Consider the following 20,113-nt stretch of genomic DNA (forward strand, 5'->3'; position numbering starts at 1 on the left):
TGTTGTTGCTGTTTTGCTAAAATAGCTTCAAATTGAGCATAGAAGTGTTGTCAATATTATTTTTACTAAGATTGAACTTATATGACTGGATTGGAGATGAACAAAGTGTTTTAAATCTATTAAAACAAGAGCTGTCACCATAGGATGACATATGCCCCCTATAAACGCTTTGATAGAAGTTTAGCATTTTTCGAAACCTAAACGCAGATTTCGAAACCTAAGCGCAGACCCTAAGTTCTAGGTCAAGGTCACAGGGGTTAAAAATTTTGTGCGTATGGAAAGGCCTTGTCCATATACACATGCATACCAAATATGAAGGCTTTATCTCAAGGGACATAGAAGTTATGAGCATTTTTCGAAACCTAAACACAGATTTCAAAACCTAAAGGCGGACCCTAAGTTCAAAGTCAAGGTCACAGGGGTAAAACTTGTGTGCGTATGGAAAGGCCTTGTCCATATACACATGCATACCAAATATGAAGGTTATATCTCAAGGGACATAGAAGTTATGAGCATTTTTTGAAACCTAAACGCAAAGTGTGACGGAATGACTTACAGACGGACAGACAGACAGACAGAAAGACGGACAGTCTGATCACTATATGCCCCCTTTTCTTCGAAAGGGGGCATAAAAATATATATATTTTTTGAAACCTTCCACTGGGAAGTTCTAGGTCCCCTTTGGGAAAAATATATACTTTTTTCCAATGGGAAAGGGCCAAATACCGGACCCGATTTTTAACAAAAACAACAACACTGCTTTGATTTTGGAAAGTCTTACCATCATGTATTGGACAATTGTGTCTCTGATTGCTTTTAAAGTCAACCTTTGTAACCAGTGACACAATATTTTAAATGATAATCAAACACCTACTTACTACCAAGTGAGACTTACCATCCTCAGGTAGCACCTGTAGCAGACAGTAGTCCTTCTCCTTCCCTTTCAAGTCATACTTGTCCATCACACGTTTTATTACCGTATGGGTGTGGTCTGTGTTGTGCAACTACAATTGTATGAAATTATTCTCAATTTAGTTAAAACCTTTTTAACAAGACTATTGCCGAGCAATATAAGTCCCCTACCGGTGAAACTCCACCATTTTCTTGATGTAGTAACAAAATGAAATGACGTGCATAATCTCCATATTGCCATCTATCAATGTTTCAAGTTTCATGAAAAAAAATGAAGAGCTTTTTAAGTTATCGCAGGATCCACTATTTTCAGGAATATTTCTAGTCTATTTGTTGCCATAGCAACCACAATTCTTGATGTATATACAAAATGAAATGGCGTGCATAATCTCCATATTGCCATCTATCAATGTTTCAAGTTTCATGAAACAAGAGGGCCTGAAAGGCCCAAAGTCGCTCACCTGAGATAACAAGATATTATTGGGACAAATCTTCTGACCAAGTTTCACCAAGATCAGAAAATAAATGTAGCCTCTGGAGTGTTAACAAGGTTTTACTAAAGCCATATAAGGAAAAATGCCCGCCCCCTGGCAGCCAAGTTTTTCAACCAACCGGCATCATTTTTAAACTCATCCAAGATATAATCGGGATGAATCTTCTGACCAAGTTTCATGAAGATCGGACAGCAAATGTGGCCTCTAGAGTGTGTACAAGATTTTAATATAGCCATATAAGGAAAAATGCACCACCCCTTGGAAGCCATTTTTTTCAAGCAAACATAATTATTTTCAACTCATCCAAGATATCATTGAGACCAATCTTCTGACCAAATATCATGAAGATTGGACAATAAATGTGGCCTCAAGAGTGTTAACAAGATTTTATTATAGCCATATATAGCCATTTAAGGAAAAATGCCCCGCCCTTTGGCGGCCATGTTATTCAAGCAAACGTAAACATTTTCGAACTCATCCAAGATATCATTAAGACAAATCTTATGATTAAATTGCATCAAGATAGGACAATAAATGTGGCCTCTGGAGTGTTAACAAGGTTTTACAATAGCCATATAAGGAAAAATGCCCCGCCCCCTGGGGGCCATGTTTTTCAACCAACCGGCATCATTTTGGAACTCATCCAAGATATTATTGGGATGAATCTTGTGACAAAGTTTCATAGAGATTGGATAATAAATGTGGCCTCAAGAGTGTTAACAAGATTTTACTATAGCCATATATAGCCATATAAGGAAAAATGCCCCGCCCCTTGGCAGCCATGTTTTTCAAAGGTTACCATTTTTGAACTCAGCAAAGATATCAGTGGGACAAATCTTCTGAGCAAGTTTCATGAAGATCGGAAAATAAATGTGGCCTCTAGAGTGTTAACAAGGTTTTACAATAGCCATATAAGGAAAAATGCCCTGCCCCCTGGCGGCCATGCTTTTCAACCAACCGGCATCATTTTCGAACTCGTCCAAGATATTATTGGGATGAATCTTCTTACCAAATTTCATAAAGATCAGACAATAAATGTGGCCTCAAGAGTGTTAACAGGATTTTACTATAGCCATATATAGCCATATAAGGAAAAATGGCCCGCCCCTTGGCAGCCATGTTTTTCAAGCAAACGTTACCATTTTCGAACTCATCCAAGATATCATTGAAACCAATCTTCTGACCAAATTTCATGAAGATTGGACAATAAATGTGGCCTCTAGAGAGTAACAAGGCAAATGTTGAAGTCGCACAAGGGACAACGCACGACGGACAACGCATGACGGACGACGGACAAAAGGCCATCACAAAAGCTCACCAGCGGTTTCACCAGCAGGAACAATTATATTTGATTGCACTGAAAGCCTTAGGTTTATTGAAACACTCTTAAGTCTATTTCCTGGGTAGAACCAGTACTTAATGCCTTAAGGGAGATATTAAGAGCGCTCCCACAGTGGGGCTCGAACCAATTACCTTCGAGAAGCATGGCAGACACCATATCCACTACACCACAGCACCCTTACATCGTTTACAAGTAAATATATAACTATTTTGAGTCTTAATGTTTAAAGATGAATATGATGTTTAGTGGCCAATTGGCAATATGTGAAAATTATTTAGATTCTAACATGATCTGAAAAACAATTCCCAAATTAAAACTAAAGCTTGTTTCTCAGGCGTGACTCATCGTCCCAAACCACAGTGTCAGTTACTTTCAAGGGCAACTATCTCAGAAATGTATGGTTCTTATCAGGTGAAGTGTCTTAATTTCGGACATTTTTGTGCAAATAAGTTTTCCTAGAGCTTTGACACAAACACTATGATCCCTTTACCACTTAAACATATTTTGACACATTTGTATTCCCTTAGAAAGTTATATCTATTTAAAGACTTTTCTTACCTACAGAGTGACTCAAATATCCCCTCCCTGCAAGGGTATATAAATGTTTGTGGAATGATAACCATGATACTTTTGTAGACGTGAGATTTTGGGGCTTTGCCTATCTCAACTATTGAGAAGTATTTTGCTCCACAAACTTTTGCATAGAGACAGATCAACAAACTGACAAACCTACAGAATAACTCCAATATCCTTTTACCTGAAAAGGTTTATAAATGTTTGTGGACGCTTACCATGATGCTTTTGTAGATGTGAGATTTCGGAGTGTTTCCTGTGTCGATGGAGACCTTGATGACACAGGCATCAGAAGACTTGAAAGGTGTGGACGTATCACTGTCATACGACTGTAGAGAGGAGGTAGAGGACGAATGGGACATCTGAAAATGGCACACAACAAATGAGACATCTGAAAATGGCTCACAACAAATGGGACATCTGAAAATGGCACACAACAAATGAGACATCTGAAAATGGCTCACAACAAATGGGACATCTGAAAATGGCACACAACAAATGTGACATTTGAAAATGGCACTCAAAAAAATGGGACGCCTGAAAATTGCTCACAACAAATGGGACATCTGATAATGGCACACAACAAATGGGACATCTGAAAATGGCTCACAACAAATGGGACATATGAAAATGGCACACAACAAATGAGACATCTGAAAATGGCACACAACAAATGAGACATATGAAAATGGCAAACAACAAATGATACATCTGAAAATGATACACAATAATTTAAAACATCTGAAAATGAGACACAACAATGAGACATCAGAAAATAATACACAACAAATGAGACATCTGAAAATAGTACACAACAAATGAGACATCTGAAAATGATACACAACAAATGAGACATCTGAAAATAGTACACAACAAATGAGACATCTGAAAATGAGACACAACAAATGAGACATCTGAAAATGATACACAACAAATGAGACATCTGAAAATTATACACAACAAATAACACATTTGAAAATGAGACACAACAAATGAGGCATCTGAAAATTATACACAACAAATGAGACATCTGAAAATGATACACAACAAACATGATATGAAAATGACACACAATGAATGAGACATCAGAAAATGCCAGAACATGAATGAGACAACATGGCATCAGCATTTCAGTGATTTTAAGATTTTATAGACTGCCCTTTAACAGCTGTTTGTAAATGGGATGTGATTTACTTAATAAAATTGGAAAAGGGTTTCAAAACTTTGTATATTTTATCTTTTGCGCAAATGAAATCAGTACAGGAAGTAAAATGAAGTCATGCACACACGCATTAAGCCCAGTTTTCCCAGAATGAGGCTCATATGACAGACATCTAGAGGCAGAACTCACAGTTACATTGAGTAAGGTGGGTGAATCTTGGGGGTTAGTACTCACAGTTGCATTGGGTGAGGTGGGTGATTCTTGGGGGTTAGTACTCACAGTTGCATTGGGTGAGGTGGGTGATTCTTGGGGGTTAGTACTCACAGCTGCATTGGGTGAGGTGGGTGATTCTTGGGGGTTAGTACTCACAGCTGCATTGGGTGAGGTGGGTGATTCTTGGGGGTTAGTACTGACAGTTGCATTGGGTGAGGTGGGTGATTCTTGGGGGTTAGTACTCACAGTTGCATTGGGTGAGGTGGGTGATTCTTGGGGGTTAGTACTCACAGCTGCATTGGGTGAGGTGGGTGATTCTAGGGGGTTAGTACTCACAGTTGCATTGGGTGAGGTGGGTGAATCTTGGGGGTTAGTACTCACAGTTGCATTGGGTGAGGTGGTTGATTCTTGGGGGTTAGTACTCACAGCTGCATTGGGTGTGGTGGGTGAATCTTGGGAGTTAGTACTCACAGTTGCATTGGGTGAGGTGGGTGAATCTTGGGGGTTAGTACTCACAGCTGCATTGGGTGTGGTGGGTGATTCTAGGGGGTTAGTACTCACAGCTGCATTGGGTGAGGTGGGTGATTCTAGGGGGTTAGTACTCACAGTTGCATTGGGTGAGGTGGGTGATTCTTGGGGGTCAGTACTCAAAACTGCATTGGGTGAGTTGGGTGATTCTTGGGGGTTAGTACTCACAGTTGCATTGGGTGAGGTGGGTGAATCTTGGGGGTTAGTACTCACAGCTGCATTGGGTGAGGTGGGTGATTCTTGGGGGTTAGTACTCAGAGCTGCATTGGGTGAGGTGGGTGATTCTAGGGGGTTAGTACTCACAGTTGCATTGGGTGAGGTGGGTGAATCTTGGGGGTTAGTACTCACAGTTACATTGGGTGAGGTGGTTGATTCTTGGGGGTTAGTACTCACAGCTGCATTGGGTGAGGTGGGTGATTCTTGGGGGTCAGTACTCACAGTTACATTGGGTGAGTTGGGTGATTCTTGGGGGTTAGTACTCACAGTTGCATTGGGTGAGGTGAGTGAATCTTGGGGGTTAGTACTCACAGTTGCATTGGGTGAGGTGGTTGATTCTAGGGGGTTAGTACTCACAGTTGCATTGGGTGAGGTGGGTGAATCTTGGGGGTTAGTACTCACAGTTGCATTGGGTGAGTTGGGTGATTCTTGGGGGCTAGTTCTCACAGTTGCATTGGGTGAGGTGGGTGAATCTTGGGGGTTAGTACTCACAGTTGCATTGGGTGAGGTGGGTGATTCTTGGGGGTTAGTACTCACAGTTACATTGGGTGAGTTGGGTGATTCTTGGGGGTTAGTACTCACAGTTGCATTGGGTGAGTTGGGTGATTCTTGGGGGTTAGTTCTCACAGTTGCATTGGGTGAGGTGGGTGAATCTTTGGGGTTAGTACTCACAGTTGCATTGGGTGAGGTGGGTGATTCTTGGGGGTCAGTACTCACAGCTGCATTGGGTGAGGTGGGTGAATCTTGGGGGTTAGTACTCACAGTTACATTGGGTGAGGTGGGTGATTCTTGGGGGTTAGTACTCACAGCTGCATTGGGTGAGGTGGGTGAATCTTGGGGGTTAGTACTCACAGCTGCATTGGGTGAGGTGGGTGATTCTTGGGGGTTAGTACTCACAACTGCATTGGGTGAGGTGGGTGATTCTTGGGGGTTAGTACTCACAGCTGCATTGGGTGAGGTGGGTGAATCTTGGGGGTTAGTACTCACAGTTACATTGGGTGAGGTGGGTGATTCTAGGGGGTTAGTACTCACAGCTGCATTGGGTGAGTTGGGTGATTCTTGGGGGTTAGTACTCACAGTTGCATTGGGTGAGGTGGGTGATTCTAGGGGGTTAGTACTCACAGTTGCATTGGGTGAGGTGGGTGAATCTTGGGGGTTAGTACTCACAGTTGCATTGGGTGAGGTGGGTGATTCTTGGGGGTTAGTACTCACAGTTACATTGGGTGAGTTGGGTGATTCTTGGGGGTTAGTACTCACAGCTGCATTGGGTGAGGTGGAGGAATCTTGGGGGTTAGTACTCACAGTTGCATTGGGTGAGGTGGGTGAATCTTGGGGGTTAGTACTCACAGCTGCATTGGGTGAGGTGGAGGAATCTTGGGGGTTAGTACTCACAGTTGCATTGGGTGAGGTGGGTGATTCTTGGGGGTTAGTACTCACAGTTACATTGGGTGAGTTGGGTGATTCTTGGGGGTTAGTACTCACAGCTGCATTGGGTGAGGTGGGTGAATCTTGGGGGTTAGTACTCACAGCTGCATTGGGTGAGGTGGGTGATTCTTGGGGGTTAGTACTCACAGTTACATTGGGTGAGTTGGGTGATTCTTGGGGGTTAGTACTCACAGCTGCATTGGGTGAGGTGGGTGAATCTTGGGGGTTAGTTCTCACAGTTGCATTGGGTGAGGTGGGTGAATCTTGGGGGTAAGTACTCACAGCTGCATTGGGTGAGGTGGAGGAATCTTGGGGGTTAGTACTCACAGTTACATTGGGTGAGGTGGGTGATTCTTGGGGGTTAGTACTCACAGCTGCATTGGGTGAGGTGGGTGATTCTTGGGGGTTAGTACTCACAGCTGCATTGGGTGAGGTGGGTGATTCTTGGGGGTTAGTACTCACAGTTACATTGGGTGAGGTGGGTGATTCTTGGGGGTTAATACTCACAGTTACATTGGGTGAGGTGGGTGATTCTTGGGGGTTAGTACTCAGTTGAATTGGGTGAGGTGGGTGATTCTTGGGGGTTAGTACTCACAGTTGAATTGGGTGAGGTGGGTGATTCTTGGGGGTTAGTACTCACAGTTGCATTGGGTGAGGTGGGTGATTCTAGGGGGTTAGTACTCACAGTTGAATTGGGTGAGGTGGGTGATTCTTGGGGGTTAGTACTCACAGTTACATTGGGTGAGGTGGGTGATTCTTGGGGGTTAGTACTCACAGCTGCATTGGGTGAGGTGGGTGAATCTTGGGGGTTAGTACTCACAGCTGCATTGGGTGAGGTGGGTGATTCTTGGGGGTTAGTACTCACAGTTGCATTGGGTGAGGTGGGTGATTCTTGGGGGTTAGTACTCACAGTTGCATTGGGTGAGGTGGCTGATTCTTGGGGATTAGTACTCAGTTACATTGGGTGAGGTGGGTGATTCTTGGGTATTAGTACTCACAGCTGCATTGGGTGAGGTGGTTGATTCTTGGGTATTAGAACTCACAGTTGCATTGGGTGAGGTGGGTGATTCTTGATGGTTAGTACTCACAGTTACATTGGGTGAGGTGGGTGATTCTTGGGTATAAGTACTCACAGTTACATTGGGTGAGGTGGGTGATTCTTGGGTATTAGTACTCACAGTTGCATTGGGTGAGGTGGGTGATTCTTGGGGGTTAGTTCTCACAGTTGCATTGGGTGAGGTGGGTGATTCTTGGGTGTTAGTACTCACAGCTTCATTGGGTGAGGTGGGTGAATCTTGGGGGTTAGTACTCACAGCTGCATTGGGTGAGGTGGGTGATTCTTGGGGGTTAGTACTCACAGTTGCATTGGGTGAGGTGGGTGATTCTTGGGGGTTAGTACTCACAGTTGCATTGGGTGAGGTGGGTGATTCTTGAGGATTAGTACTCAGTTACATTGGGTGAGGTGGGTGATTCTTGGGTATTAGTACTCACAGCTGCATTGGGTGAGGTGGTTGATTCTTGGGTATTAGAACTCACAGTTGCATTGGGTGAGGTGGGTGATTCTTGATGGTTAGTACTCACAGTTACATTGGGTGAGGTGGGTGATTCTTGGGTATAAGTACTCACAGTTACATTGGGTGAGGTGGGTGATTCTTGGGTATTAGTACTCACAATTGCATTGGGTGAGGTGGGTGATTCTTGGGGGTTAGTTCTCACAGTTGCATTGGGTGAGGTGGGTGATTCTTGGGGGTTAGTACTCACAGTTGCATTGGGTGAGGTGGGTGAATCTTGGGGGTTAGTACTCACAGCTTCATTGGATGAGGTGGTTGATTCTTGGGTATTAGTACTCACAGCTGCATTGGGTGAGGTGGGTGAATCTTGGGGGTTAGTACTCACAGCTGCATTGGGTGAGGTGGGTGATTTTTGGGGGTTAGTTCTCACAGTTGCATTGGGTGAGGTGGGTGAATCTTGGGGGTTAGTACTCACAGTTACATTAGGTGAGGTGGGTGATTCTTGGGGGTTAGTACTCACAGTTACATTGGGTGAGGTGGGTGATTCTTGGGGGTTAGTACTCACAGTTACATTGGGTGAGGTGGGTGATTCTTGGGGGTTAGTACTCACAGTTACATTGGGTGAGGTGGCTGATTCTTGGGGGTTAGTACTCACAGCTGCATTGGGTGAGGTGGGTGATTCTTGGGGGTTAGTACTCACATTTACATTGGGTGAGGTGGGTGATTCTTGGGGGTTAGTACTCACAGCAGCATTGGGTGAGGTGGGTGATTCTTGGGGGTTAGTACTCACAGCAGCATTGGGTGAGGTGGGTGATTCTTGGGGGTTAGTACTCACAGTTGCATTAGGTGAGGTGGGTGATTCTTGGGGGTTAGTACTCACAGTTGCATTGGGTGAGGTGGGTGATTCTTGGGGGTTAGTACTCACAGTTGCATTAGGTGAGGTGGGTGATTCTTGGGGGTTAGTACTCACAGTTGCATTAGGTGAGGTGGGTGATTCTTGGGGGTTAGTACTCACAACTGCATTGGGTGAGGTGGGTGATTCTTGGGGGTTAGTACTCACAGCAGCATTGGGTGAGGTGGGTGATTCTTGGGGGTTAGTACTCACAGTTGCATTGGGTGAGGTGGGTGATTCTTGGGGGTCAGTACTCACAACTGCATTGGGTGAGGTGGGTGATTCTTGGGGGTCAGTACTCAAAACTGCATTGGGTGAGGTGGGTGATTCTTGGGGGTTAGTACTCACAGTTGCATTGGGTGAGGTGGGTGATTCTTGGGGGTTAGTACTCACAGTTGCATTGGGTGAGGTGGGTGATTCTTGGGGGCTAGTTCTCACAGTTGCATTGGGTGAGTTGGGTGATTCTTGGGGGTTAGTACTCACAGTTGCATTAGGTGAGGTGGGTGATTCTTGGGGGTTGGAGCCGCTAGTGGTGCTAGCTTTGTCATCGAAATTCACCCCACCACACATGAACAGTGAAAACCGTGAGGGGTCCATCTTGCTTGGCCGCATACTGCTGTAAACAAAAGTGGAAAACATTAATATCAGACAATCTGACAGATGTCTCAATGCATGCGTTTACTGCAGGCATAGAAATGGAAAATTAACATGTTCATCATCAAAAGGTAAAATTTTCCCGGCATGTCAACCAAAAGACTGGATGTGAAATAACAAGATGAGCATGAATCTTCCATTCAGAAGCAAGATAAAATCAAACAAGAATAAAGAGCTGCGCCATGAGCGCATGATACGCCCGTCGTTCGCCAATGAAGTAGTAAGGTAATAAATAACCCTTTGAATCATTTTTTTACTTCAGTTTATTTGTATTTGAATACATGGTTTATTTTATAAGTACATGAGCATGGAGCGCCGTCTCCTTGACATTCAACAAAGTCCCATAACTGTGGAACAACAATTCAGAATTCCGTCAAAAACGAAAGGGGATCAGGGTTTATCAATATTAAGATTGTGTTGAAATTTGAAAAAAATCCATCGAAGGATATTTGAGCTACGGTAGGACATTCAATGAAATAACGAAATTTTGACGAACAAAGTCCCATAACTCTGGAACGACAATTCAGAATTCCGTCAAAAACGAAAGGGGATCAGGGTTTATCAATATTAAGATTGTGTTGAAATTTGAAAAAAATCCATCGAAGGATATTTGAGCTACAGTAGGACATTCAATGAAATCACGAAATTTTGACGAACAAAGTCCCATAACTCTGGAACAACAATTCAGAATTCCGTCAAAAACGAAAGGGGATCAGGGTTTATCAATATTAAGATTGTGTTGAAATTTGAAAAAAATCCATCGAAGGATATTTGAGCTACAGTAGGACATTCAATGAAATCACGAAATTTTGACGAACAAAGTCCCATAACTCTGGAACGACAATTCAGAATTCCGTCAAAAACGAAAGGGGATCAGGGTTTATCAATATTAAGATTGTGTTAAAATTTGAAGAAAATCTGTCAAAGGATATTTGACGTAGCGTACGACATTAACAGACGGACAGACGGACGCGGGGTATACCATAATACGTCCCGTCATAGACGGGCGTATAAAAAAGTAAACAGTTTATTTAATTACTTAAATGTGTCGGGTTTGGTAGAAAATCTTATCTTGATTCACTCGTGATCAAAGGCACAACAAATAAGAAGCATATATTCTCATGTCCCTCATTGATAACAGCTGTGGTCAGATCATTGACTTATACTCAACAGTCATCCGCTATAAAATTAAATGCGTTTGTACTTGTACCAACTTCAGTTTCTATAAAGAATATCAATTATTTTCTTGTACAATCCAATATTTGAATAAGAAATTCTGATTGGAATATTTGATTGCTTTTTTAACTTTTGTTTCCATCCAAAATATTTACCTGGCTGGGGATTTCTTCTTTAATCTTGTACTTCCATCTATGGCAGGCTCTATGGTACAGGACTGCTCATAGCTACAACAGCAGACGCTTCCACAGTTAGGGCATTGCAACAACCCCCCCCTTCTGTCTAAAATTGTAGTCATTGTAAACTATAATTATTGTTAAAACAAGACAGACATAATAGCCCTAAAACGCTCACACAAGTTCAAGGTACACCATTGTCGAAAACTTGATCTGGTGGCATAGTTCTTGACCAAACATGATCTGGATTTAACCATGGTTTGATATTGTCAAGATAAACATTCTGACCTAGTTTCATCAAGATTGAGTCATTAATAATATAGCGATAATACAGGTTTTCCATCATTACATATGGTAACCTACTTTTTGACCATCCACTTGGCTTAGATATTGTGAAGATAAATATTCTGACCTGGTTTTAACAAGTCTGAGTAATAAATGTGGTTTAAAGAGTGGTAACAAGCTTTTCTAGGATTTGACCTGGTTACCTAGTTTTTGGACAACATTACTCAGTTTCGAAGTCAGCCTAGATATTGTCATGATAAACATTCTGACCCAGTTTGATCCAGATCAAGTCATAAATGTGGCCTTCATAGAGAAAACAAGGCTTTTCTAAGATATGACTTCGTGAATAACTTTTCTGGATGCACATGATCCAGATTTGAACTTTGCCTTAATATTTGTCAAAGTAAACATTCTGATGAGATTTCTTAAAGATTGGGTACTGGCCTCTATAGTCGCAATGAGCTAAAATTCAGGGTATCAAGTTTACAGATTTTTCTAAACGTTTAAACGAAATTAAATAAACGAAACGTTACCGTTTAAACGGTATCCCTATGTCCGATTTAAAAGCATCAGTGCCATCGCATCTCCAAACTGAAAGTTGCAATTATTTCCGGAAGTCATATTTAGTGCATATCCCATTCGCGCAATGACGTCATATTAAAACCAACTGTTCTCGTCGTTGTCGAACCATTGGGTAACACTTTGTCTACTTACATGTGGTAATATTTTGTAACGAATAAGATGAATTAATATCAAACCAACATTCCTTAAATAAGAGTACACCGGTTTTAAAATTGTCAATGTTTTACTTAACACGATGTACATCAAAAGATGCATACTTCAATTTAGGTAAAAATATTCCTAGACGGAGATTGTTCGCCATATCTCTTGAAATTAATGCCGATGAAGAAACGTCGGAAAAATTTCCTCATGCACTTCGTGCCGACGCGCATCGAATGGTCAAGACGATTCGGGTCATGCTCATGCAACAAAAGGCGGGTATTTCGTGATGACGCGCGTTAAATATTCAAGACGTCTAGTCCGTTTATGGTGTATTGTTATGTTTACGGTATTGTGAATAAGGGGCATGTGGTGCACGTGATACAAATAGTTTTAATACAAGTCTTTTTCAGCAGCTGTTAACAAGCTTTGCAATGTCGTAACGTAATGAACTAAACTGATTTATATTGATATTGACTGTCGTTTAAATGTTAACAGTTTTTGTAAACGTTTTTGACCAAAACATGGAAAGCGACCGTTTAAACGTGATACCCTTAGCTAAAGTTGGATGCTGAAAGACCCTTGACGCTGGACATAAGGTGATAACAATAGCTTACCTTGAACTCATTGACACTTAAAGCATTAAAATTGTTTGCTCTCTTAAGTAGTAACAACACGTTACTAAGTAATGGGAATCATACAATAAAGACATATGCATATATTAAAGCATAAAATACATCTATAAAATAAACCAACCTCTCATTTTCATCGTACACTCTGACCGCATCAAACCAGCCCCAGAACCGTTCGTTCTCCGTGAAGGTGTATATCTGTGAGGCAGACTGCAGCAGTTTGATCTGTGCCAAGACTTCAAACTCCTTACGGCGCTTCTCAAAGTTGATCAAACCGTCCGTCGTGTCGGGGATTGCGGTGTCGATCATGGTCAGGTCCGTGAGAAAGGTGCCGAGGTAGGGGACAGTACCCTGAACCACACCCTGGTCAATACAAAAGACTTTAAGTATGGCTTTTTGGAAAAACTGTGCATAAAGTGTCATCCCAGATAAGCCTGTGCAGTCTTCACATGCTACTCAGGGACGACACTTGTGGCTTTAATGGCATTGTTCCTTTAAAACAAGTCTCATCTAAACCAAAATCCAGTCTAGGCAGAAAGTGTTGTCACTGATAAACCTATACGGATTGCACAGGGATGACACTTTACACACAGGCATTGAGTCCAGTTTTCCCACTATAAGGTTTAGTTTAAGATTGTACGAAATCCCTTAGTGCCAAAGCTTCATTACGAGAGGATACAGGAGCAGGGAGGGAAATTAGCAGGGGCCCACTTACAAAAGGCCCAGGTTTTGTTGTGGATCCCTTATTCTAACCATTATTACATAAATGAGGGAGGGCAACCATGGTCAAAAAAGATTTCTAGCACTGCGACAATGTCTTAGCCTTATGTGCCTCTACAAATGCGTGCACAATTGTATATCACACCACCTGCTTTTTTCAAACAATTCATTCCTTTTGTTTAAATTTTGTTCCCTTTAAAAATAAAACATGTTTTTATGCAATCCTCTTACATAACATACAACAAAAGCCATCTTTCTAAGACACTATTAAGTGAGGAAGCACTCTTGATTATTTTTCATATGCCCGTAATTTTTCTTTAAGTCTGTAAACTTTGCAAAATCACTACAAAAAATGGCAATTTCAGATGTAATCTAAATTTAAAATATTGACCAATTAAAAGGCTTATAACAGGTCATTTTTTATTTTTCAATTATTATAAAACAAGAGGACCAAGATGGCCCTAGTTCGCTCACCTGAGAGGAGTCGGTTCATTCAATCTTTACCAAATGTCAAACAAGACATTGTCCAGACAAACATCCTGGTCAAGTTTCATCATTATTTCATCTGCGAGTCATGATCAATGTACCTATGAAGTTTCATGATCCTAGGCGTAAGCATTCTTGAGTTTTCATCCGGAAACCATTTTGAGTCACCGTGACCTTGACAGCCATTGTGTGAATACGTTTTTTGGTACTGTGACCTTGACCTTTGACCTAGTGACCTGATAATTAATAGGCGTCATCTGCGAGTCATAATCAATATACCTATGAAGTTTCATGAACCTAGGCATAACCGTTCTTGAGTTATCATCCCAAAACCATTTTACTATTTCAGGTCATAGTGACCTTGACCTTTGACCTAGTGACCTGATAATCAATAGGCGTCATCTGCGAGTCATAATCAATATATCTATGAAGTTTCATGAACCTAGGCATAACCGTTCTTGAGTTATCATCCCAAAACCATTTTACTATTTCGGGTCATAGTGACCTTGACCTTTGACCTAGTGACCTGAAAATCAATAGGGGTCATTTGCGAGTCATGATCAATGTACCTATGAAGTTTCATGATCCTTGGCATAAGCGCTCTTGAGTTATCATCCAGAAGCCATCTGGGGGACTGACGGACCGACATGAGCAAAACAATATAACCCCTCTTCTTCGAAATGGGGGGGGGGGGAGCATAATGAGAAAACTGCTCCCCTCCCAGCAACCATGTCATTCAACTGACCAGAACCATTCTTTAACTCAACTCTCGTATCAAGGAAATAAATGTTCTGAGCAAATTTCATAAAAATTGGGCCAAAAATGTGACTTTTACTGTGTTCACATGTTTTCACTATATACATATAGAGCAAAATGCCCCGCCCACTGGCGGACATGTTTTTTCACCGATCCTGACCATTTTCAAACTCGAGATATCAATAAAACCAATGTTTTGACCAACTTTCATGATGATTGGGCAAAAATTGTGACTTCTAGAGTGTATACAAGGTTTCTCTATAGCCAAATAGGGAAAACTGCCACTATATATAGATTGAGAAAAATGCCCCGCCCACTGGCGGCCATGTTTTTTCACCGATCTCGACCATTTTCGAACTCGTCCGAGACATCAATTGAACCAATGTTTTGACCAACTTTCATGATGATTGGGCAAAAATTGTGACTTCTAGAGTGTTTACAAGGTTTCTCTATAGTCAAATAAGGAAAACTGCCCCGACCACTGGCGGCCATGTTTTTCAACGGATCGGAACCACTTTTGAACTCAACCAAGATATCATTAAGACAAACATTTTGACAAAGTTACTTGAAGATTGGGCATGAAATGTGACTTCTACAGTGTTTACAAGGTTTTTCTTTTTTTTGACCTAGTGACCTAGTTTTTGACCCGGCACAACCCAGTTTCGAACTCGGCCGATATTTTATTGGGACATAGCTTCTGACCAAGTTTCATGAAGATGGGACAAGAAATGTGGCCTATAGAGTGTTTATGAGCAAATGTTAACGGACGGACGGACGGACGGATGGACATACGACGGACAAAGACCGGTCACAAAAGCTCACCTGAGCAATCAGGCGAGCTAAAATAGAAAAAAAAATCAAGTGTTACATGCCACAATAAATGACTTTATCCAGAAAAGAGATTAAGGAGAAATAAAACACCACAAACAAGCCAAATAAACAAGGGCTGTTTGTAAAACATGCATGCCCCCCATATGGGCTCTCCGTTGTAGTGACAGCCATTGTGTGAATATGTTTTTTGTCACTGTGACCTTGACCTTTGACCTGGTGACCTGAAAATCTATAGGGGTCATCTGCCAGTCATGATCAATGTACCTATGAAGTTTCATGATCCTAGCCATAAGCTTTCTTGAGTTATCATCCGGAAACCATTTTACTATTTGGGGTCAATGTGACCTTGACCTTTGACCTAGCGACCTGAAAATCAATAGGGGTCATCTGCGAGTCATGATCAATCTACCTATCAAGTTTCATGATCCTAGGAATAAGCGTTCTTGAGTTATCATTCGGAAACCATTTTACTATTTCGGGTCACCGTGAACTTTACCTTTGACCTAGTGACCTCAAAATGGATAGGGGTCATCTGCGAGTCATGATCAATGTACCTATGAAGTTTCATGATCCTAGGCATAAGCATTCTTGAGTTATCATCCAGAAACCATTTTACTATTTCGGGTCACCATGACCTTGACCTTTGACCTAGTGACCTCAAAATCAAAAGGGGTCATCTGCGAGTCATGATTAATGTACCTATGAAGTTTCATGATCCTAGGCATAAGCATTTTTGAGTTATCATCCGGAAACCATTTTACTATTTCGGGTCACCATGACCTTGACCTTTGACCTAGTGACCTCAAAATCAAAAGGGGTCATCTGCGAGTCATGACCAATGTACCTATAAAGTTTTATGATCGTAGCCATAAGCTTTCTTGAGTTATCATCCGGAAACCTTTTTACTATTTCAGGTCACCGTGACCTTTGAACTTGTGACCTGAAAATCAATAGGGGTTATCTGCGAGTCATGATCAATGTACCTATGAAGTTTCATGATCCTAGGCATAACCGTTCTTGAGTTATCATTCGGAAACCATTTTACTATTTCTGGTCACCGTGACCTTGACCTTTGACCTAGTGACCTAAAAATCAATAGGGGTCATCTGCCAGCCATTATCAATCTACCTACGAAGTTTCATGATCCTAGGCATAAGCTTTCTTGAGTTATCATCCGGAAACCATTTTACTATTTCGGGTCACTGTGACCTTGACCTTTGACCTAGTGACCTGAAAATCTGTAGGGGTCATCTGCCAGTCATGATCAATCTACCTATCAAGTTTCATGATCCTAGGCCTAAGCATTCTTGAGTTATCATCCGGAAACCATTTTACTATTTTGGGTCACTGTGACCTTGACCTTTGACCTAGTGACCTGAAAATCAATAGGGGTCATCTGCGAGTCATTATCAATCTACCTATCAAGTTTCATGATCCTAGGCCTTAGCGTTCTTGAGTTATTATCCGGAAACCATTTTACTATTTCAGGTCACCGTGACCTTGAACTTTGACCTAGTGACCTCAAAATCAATAGGGGTCATCTGCGAGTCATGATCAATGTACCTATGAAGTTTCATGATCCTAGGCCTTAGCATTCTTGCGTTATCATCCGGAAACCACCTGGTGGACGGACCGACCGACCGACAGACCGACATGAGCAAAGCAATATACCCCCTCTTCTTCGAAGGGGGGCATAAAAATCATTTGAAACTAATCTATCAGATTTCAATAAAACTAACATATCATCTTACATTATCAATCCATGATTGTCGTTTCATCTGATTCCGTCTTCGCAAGGTTTTATTGGAAGAGTCTACCTCCGGAAACTTTGCAGTGGCCTCCTGATTGAAAGCAAATCAATGTTGGAAAAGGACACACAGCAAATAACTGAGCCTTGCTCTGTGATTAGGGCTTTAATGCAAGTGGGAAAAGTGTCGTCCCAGATTAGCCTGTGCAGTCTGCACAGGCTAATCAGGAATGACTCTTTCCGCTTTAAGTGTATATTTCGTTCAAAGGAAGAACCTTTTGGACAAAAATCCAATTTAAGCAGAAAGTGTCGTACCTGTTTAGCCTGTGCAGACTGCACAAGCTAATCTGGGACAACACTCAATGCACATGCATAAAAACCTCTTTTCACAAAGCGAGGTTCAATTGTATTGATATGCAACTCCAAACAATATATACACTTACAAGACTGTTTTCTATGATAGAAAGAATTATTGTTAGGAAATAAAAGGACCAAGGGCTGCAGTCTTTAAAAAAAATCCTTCTAAGTTCTAAAACAAGAGGGCATGAAAGGCCCAAATTGCTCACCTGAGATAACAGGATATTATTGGGATGAATCTTCTGACCATGTTTCATGAAGATTGGACAATAAATGTGGCCTCTAGAGTGTTAACAAGGTTTACTATAGCCATATATAGCCATATAAGGAAAAATGCCCCGCCCCTGGTGGCCATGTTTTAAAAGCAACCAAAATTATTTTCGAACTCATCCAAGATATCATTGGGACAAATCTTCTGACCAACTTTCATGATGATCAGAAAATAAATGTGACCTCTAGAGTGTTAACAAGGTTTTACTATAGCCATATTAGGAAAAATGCCCCGCCCCATGGTGGCCATGTTTTTCAACCAACTGGCATCATTTTTGAACTCGTCCAAGAAAGTATTGGGATGAATCTTCTGACCGAGTTTCATGAAGATCAGACTATAATTGTGGTCTGTATAGTGTTAACAAAATTTTACTATAGCCATATATAGCCATATAAGGAAAAATTCCCCGCCCCTTGGCAGCCATGTTTTTCAAGCAAACAGAACCATTTTCGAACTCATCCAAGATATCAATAAGATAAATCTTCTGACCATATTTCATGAAGATTGGACAATAAATGTGGCCTCTAGAGTGTTAACAAGGTTTTACAACAGCCATATATAGCCATATAAGGAAAAATGCCCCATCCTCTGGCAGCCATGTTTTTCAACCAACCAACATCATTTTCGAACTCATCCAAGATATTATTGGGACAAATCATCTGAGCAAGTTTCAGGAAGATCCGAATATAAATGTGGCCTCTAGAGTGTTAACAAGGTTTTACTAAAGCCATATAAGGTAAAATGCCCCGCCCCCTGGCGGCCATGTTTTTCAACAAACCGGCATCATTTTCGAACTCGTCCAATATATTATTGGGAAAAATCTCCTGGTCTCTAGAGTGTTAACAAGATTTCACTATAGCCATTTATAGCCATATAAGGAAAATGCCCCGCCCTTTGGCAGCCATGTTTTTCAAGCAAACGTAACCATTTAGAACTCATCCAAGATATCATTGACACCAATCTTCTGACCAAATTTCATGAAGATTGGACAATAAACGTGACCTCTAGAGAGTTAACAAGGCAAATGTTGACAGCGCACCATGCACGACTGACGATGCACAACGGACAAAAGGCGATCACAAAAGCTCACCATGAGCATATTGTACTCAGGTGAGCTGAAAATATTCCTTTATAAAATAGTTTCCTAATTTTTCCCCCAAAAATATATTTCTGAAATCCAGCTTGGATGATGTAGGGTAAATGAAACTTAGAGTAATAATACAGAAAATATAAATTTTAAGACCAAAATGTTAACATAAGTTTTCTATAGAACAAATTTCAACAATTATCATAATCAACATTGTTAGATTGAATGATGATAAATGATAGATTGCTATACGCTATGCATTACAATACATTACACATTTCAAATAAAAAAGTTAAGTTCACAATCCTTGGTATACACTACAAGATAAGCAGATGTTAAGTTAACCTTCATGAGGAGATTCCTGGAGGCCAGTTGGTTGTTTTCATTGGAGAAGATTTCTGACAGTTCTTCGAACACAGCTAAACTCTCTCTGGAAGATATAACAAAATCCAGTAGACACCATATCCACTAGGGTATATTGCAGAAATTAAAGCACAATGAGTAAGTCTTAGTAAGATAGAGATAAAAACTGTCCACTTCTACAAATAGACATTTTTCGCAGAAAGTTAAGTTCATTATGGTCAAATTGTTACACACACTTCTCATTGTTGATTTGTGAAAAACATTGACATGTACAAAACATAAAAAAAAAACACTTGAAAACAGCATAAACTAAAACTGTCACTGTAAATACCTACATGCTACTTTGTAAGAGGGCAATAGCTGTTGAAGCCCCATAAACACTCAAAATCAACAAATTTTTGGTAAAATATTTCGTAAAATAATGTTAATAAAAAATCAGTGTTCATGAAAGCAATAGCCAAAATTTCAATGCTGGATGTGGTCTGGTAACATAGGTTTAACGAGATACAAAATGCTTGTTTATATTTTGTGTTTGACAATATATTCCATGTGAATGTTCCATCATGAGAACTACCCATTGCTTC

General features: G+C 41.1%; 1 protein-coding gene and 1 long non-coding RNA gene across 4 annotated transcripts in view; one reads left to right on the forward strand and one right to left on the reverse strand.

Annotated features, from left to right (window-relative positions):
* Positions 1 to 20,113, reverse strand: part of LOC127839150 (ral guanine nucleotide dissociation stimulator-like 1) — a 357,707-nt gene that overhangs the window by 313,359 nt on the left and 24,235 nt on the right. For all 3 annotated transcript variants that reach the window (XR_008030183.1, XR_008030184.1, XM_052367347.1), the window contains exons 8-14: positions 19,512 to 19,596; positions 17,456 to 17,545; positions 13,036 to 13,274; positions 11,254 to 11,325; positions 9,752 to 9,884; positions 3,540 to 3,683; positions 896 to 1,004 (exon numbers count right to left, since the gene is read on the reverse strand). Coding sequence is in view for 1 of the 3 variants with exons in the window: in XM_052367347.1 (XP_052223307.1) it covers positions 896 to 1,004; positions 3,540 to 3,683; positions 9,752 to 9,884; positions 11,254 to 11,325; positions 13,036 to 13,274; positions 17,456 to 17,545; positions 19,512 to 19,596 (872 nt within the window). In the remaining 2 variants the exon portion in view is untranslated. The remainder of the gene's footprint in view (positions 1 to 895; positions 1,005 to 3,539; positions 3,684 to 9,751; positions 9,885 to 11,253; positions 11,326 to 13,035; positions 13,275 to 17,455; positions 17,546 to 19,511; positions 19,597 to 20,113) is intronic.
* LOC127839162 (uncharacterized) lies at positions 6,304 to 7,641 on the forward strand. Its single transcript, XR_008030189.1, has 3 exons — positions 6,304 to 6,353; positions 6,399 to 6,443; positions 7,612 to 7,641. It is a non-coding gene; the product is annotated as an uncharacterized LOC127839162 (long non-coding RNA).

This window comes from Dreissena polymorpha, chromosome 7 (assembly GCF_020536995.1).
Source record: "Dreissena polymorpha isolate Duluth1 chromosome 7, UMN_Dpol_1.0, whole genome shotgun sequence".
Taxonomy (NCBI): domain Eukaryota; kingdom Metazoa; phylum Mollusca; class Bivalvia; order Myida; family Dreissenidae; genus Dreissena; species Dreissena polymorpha.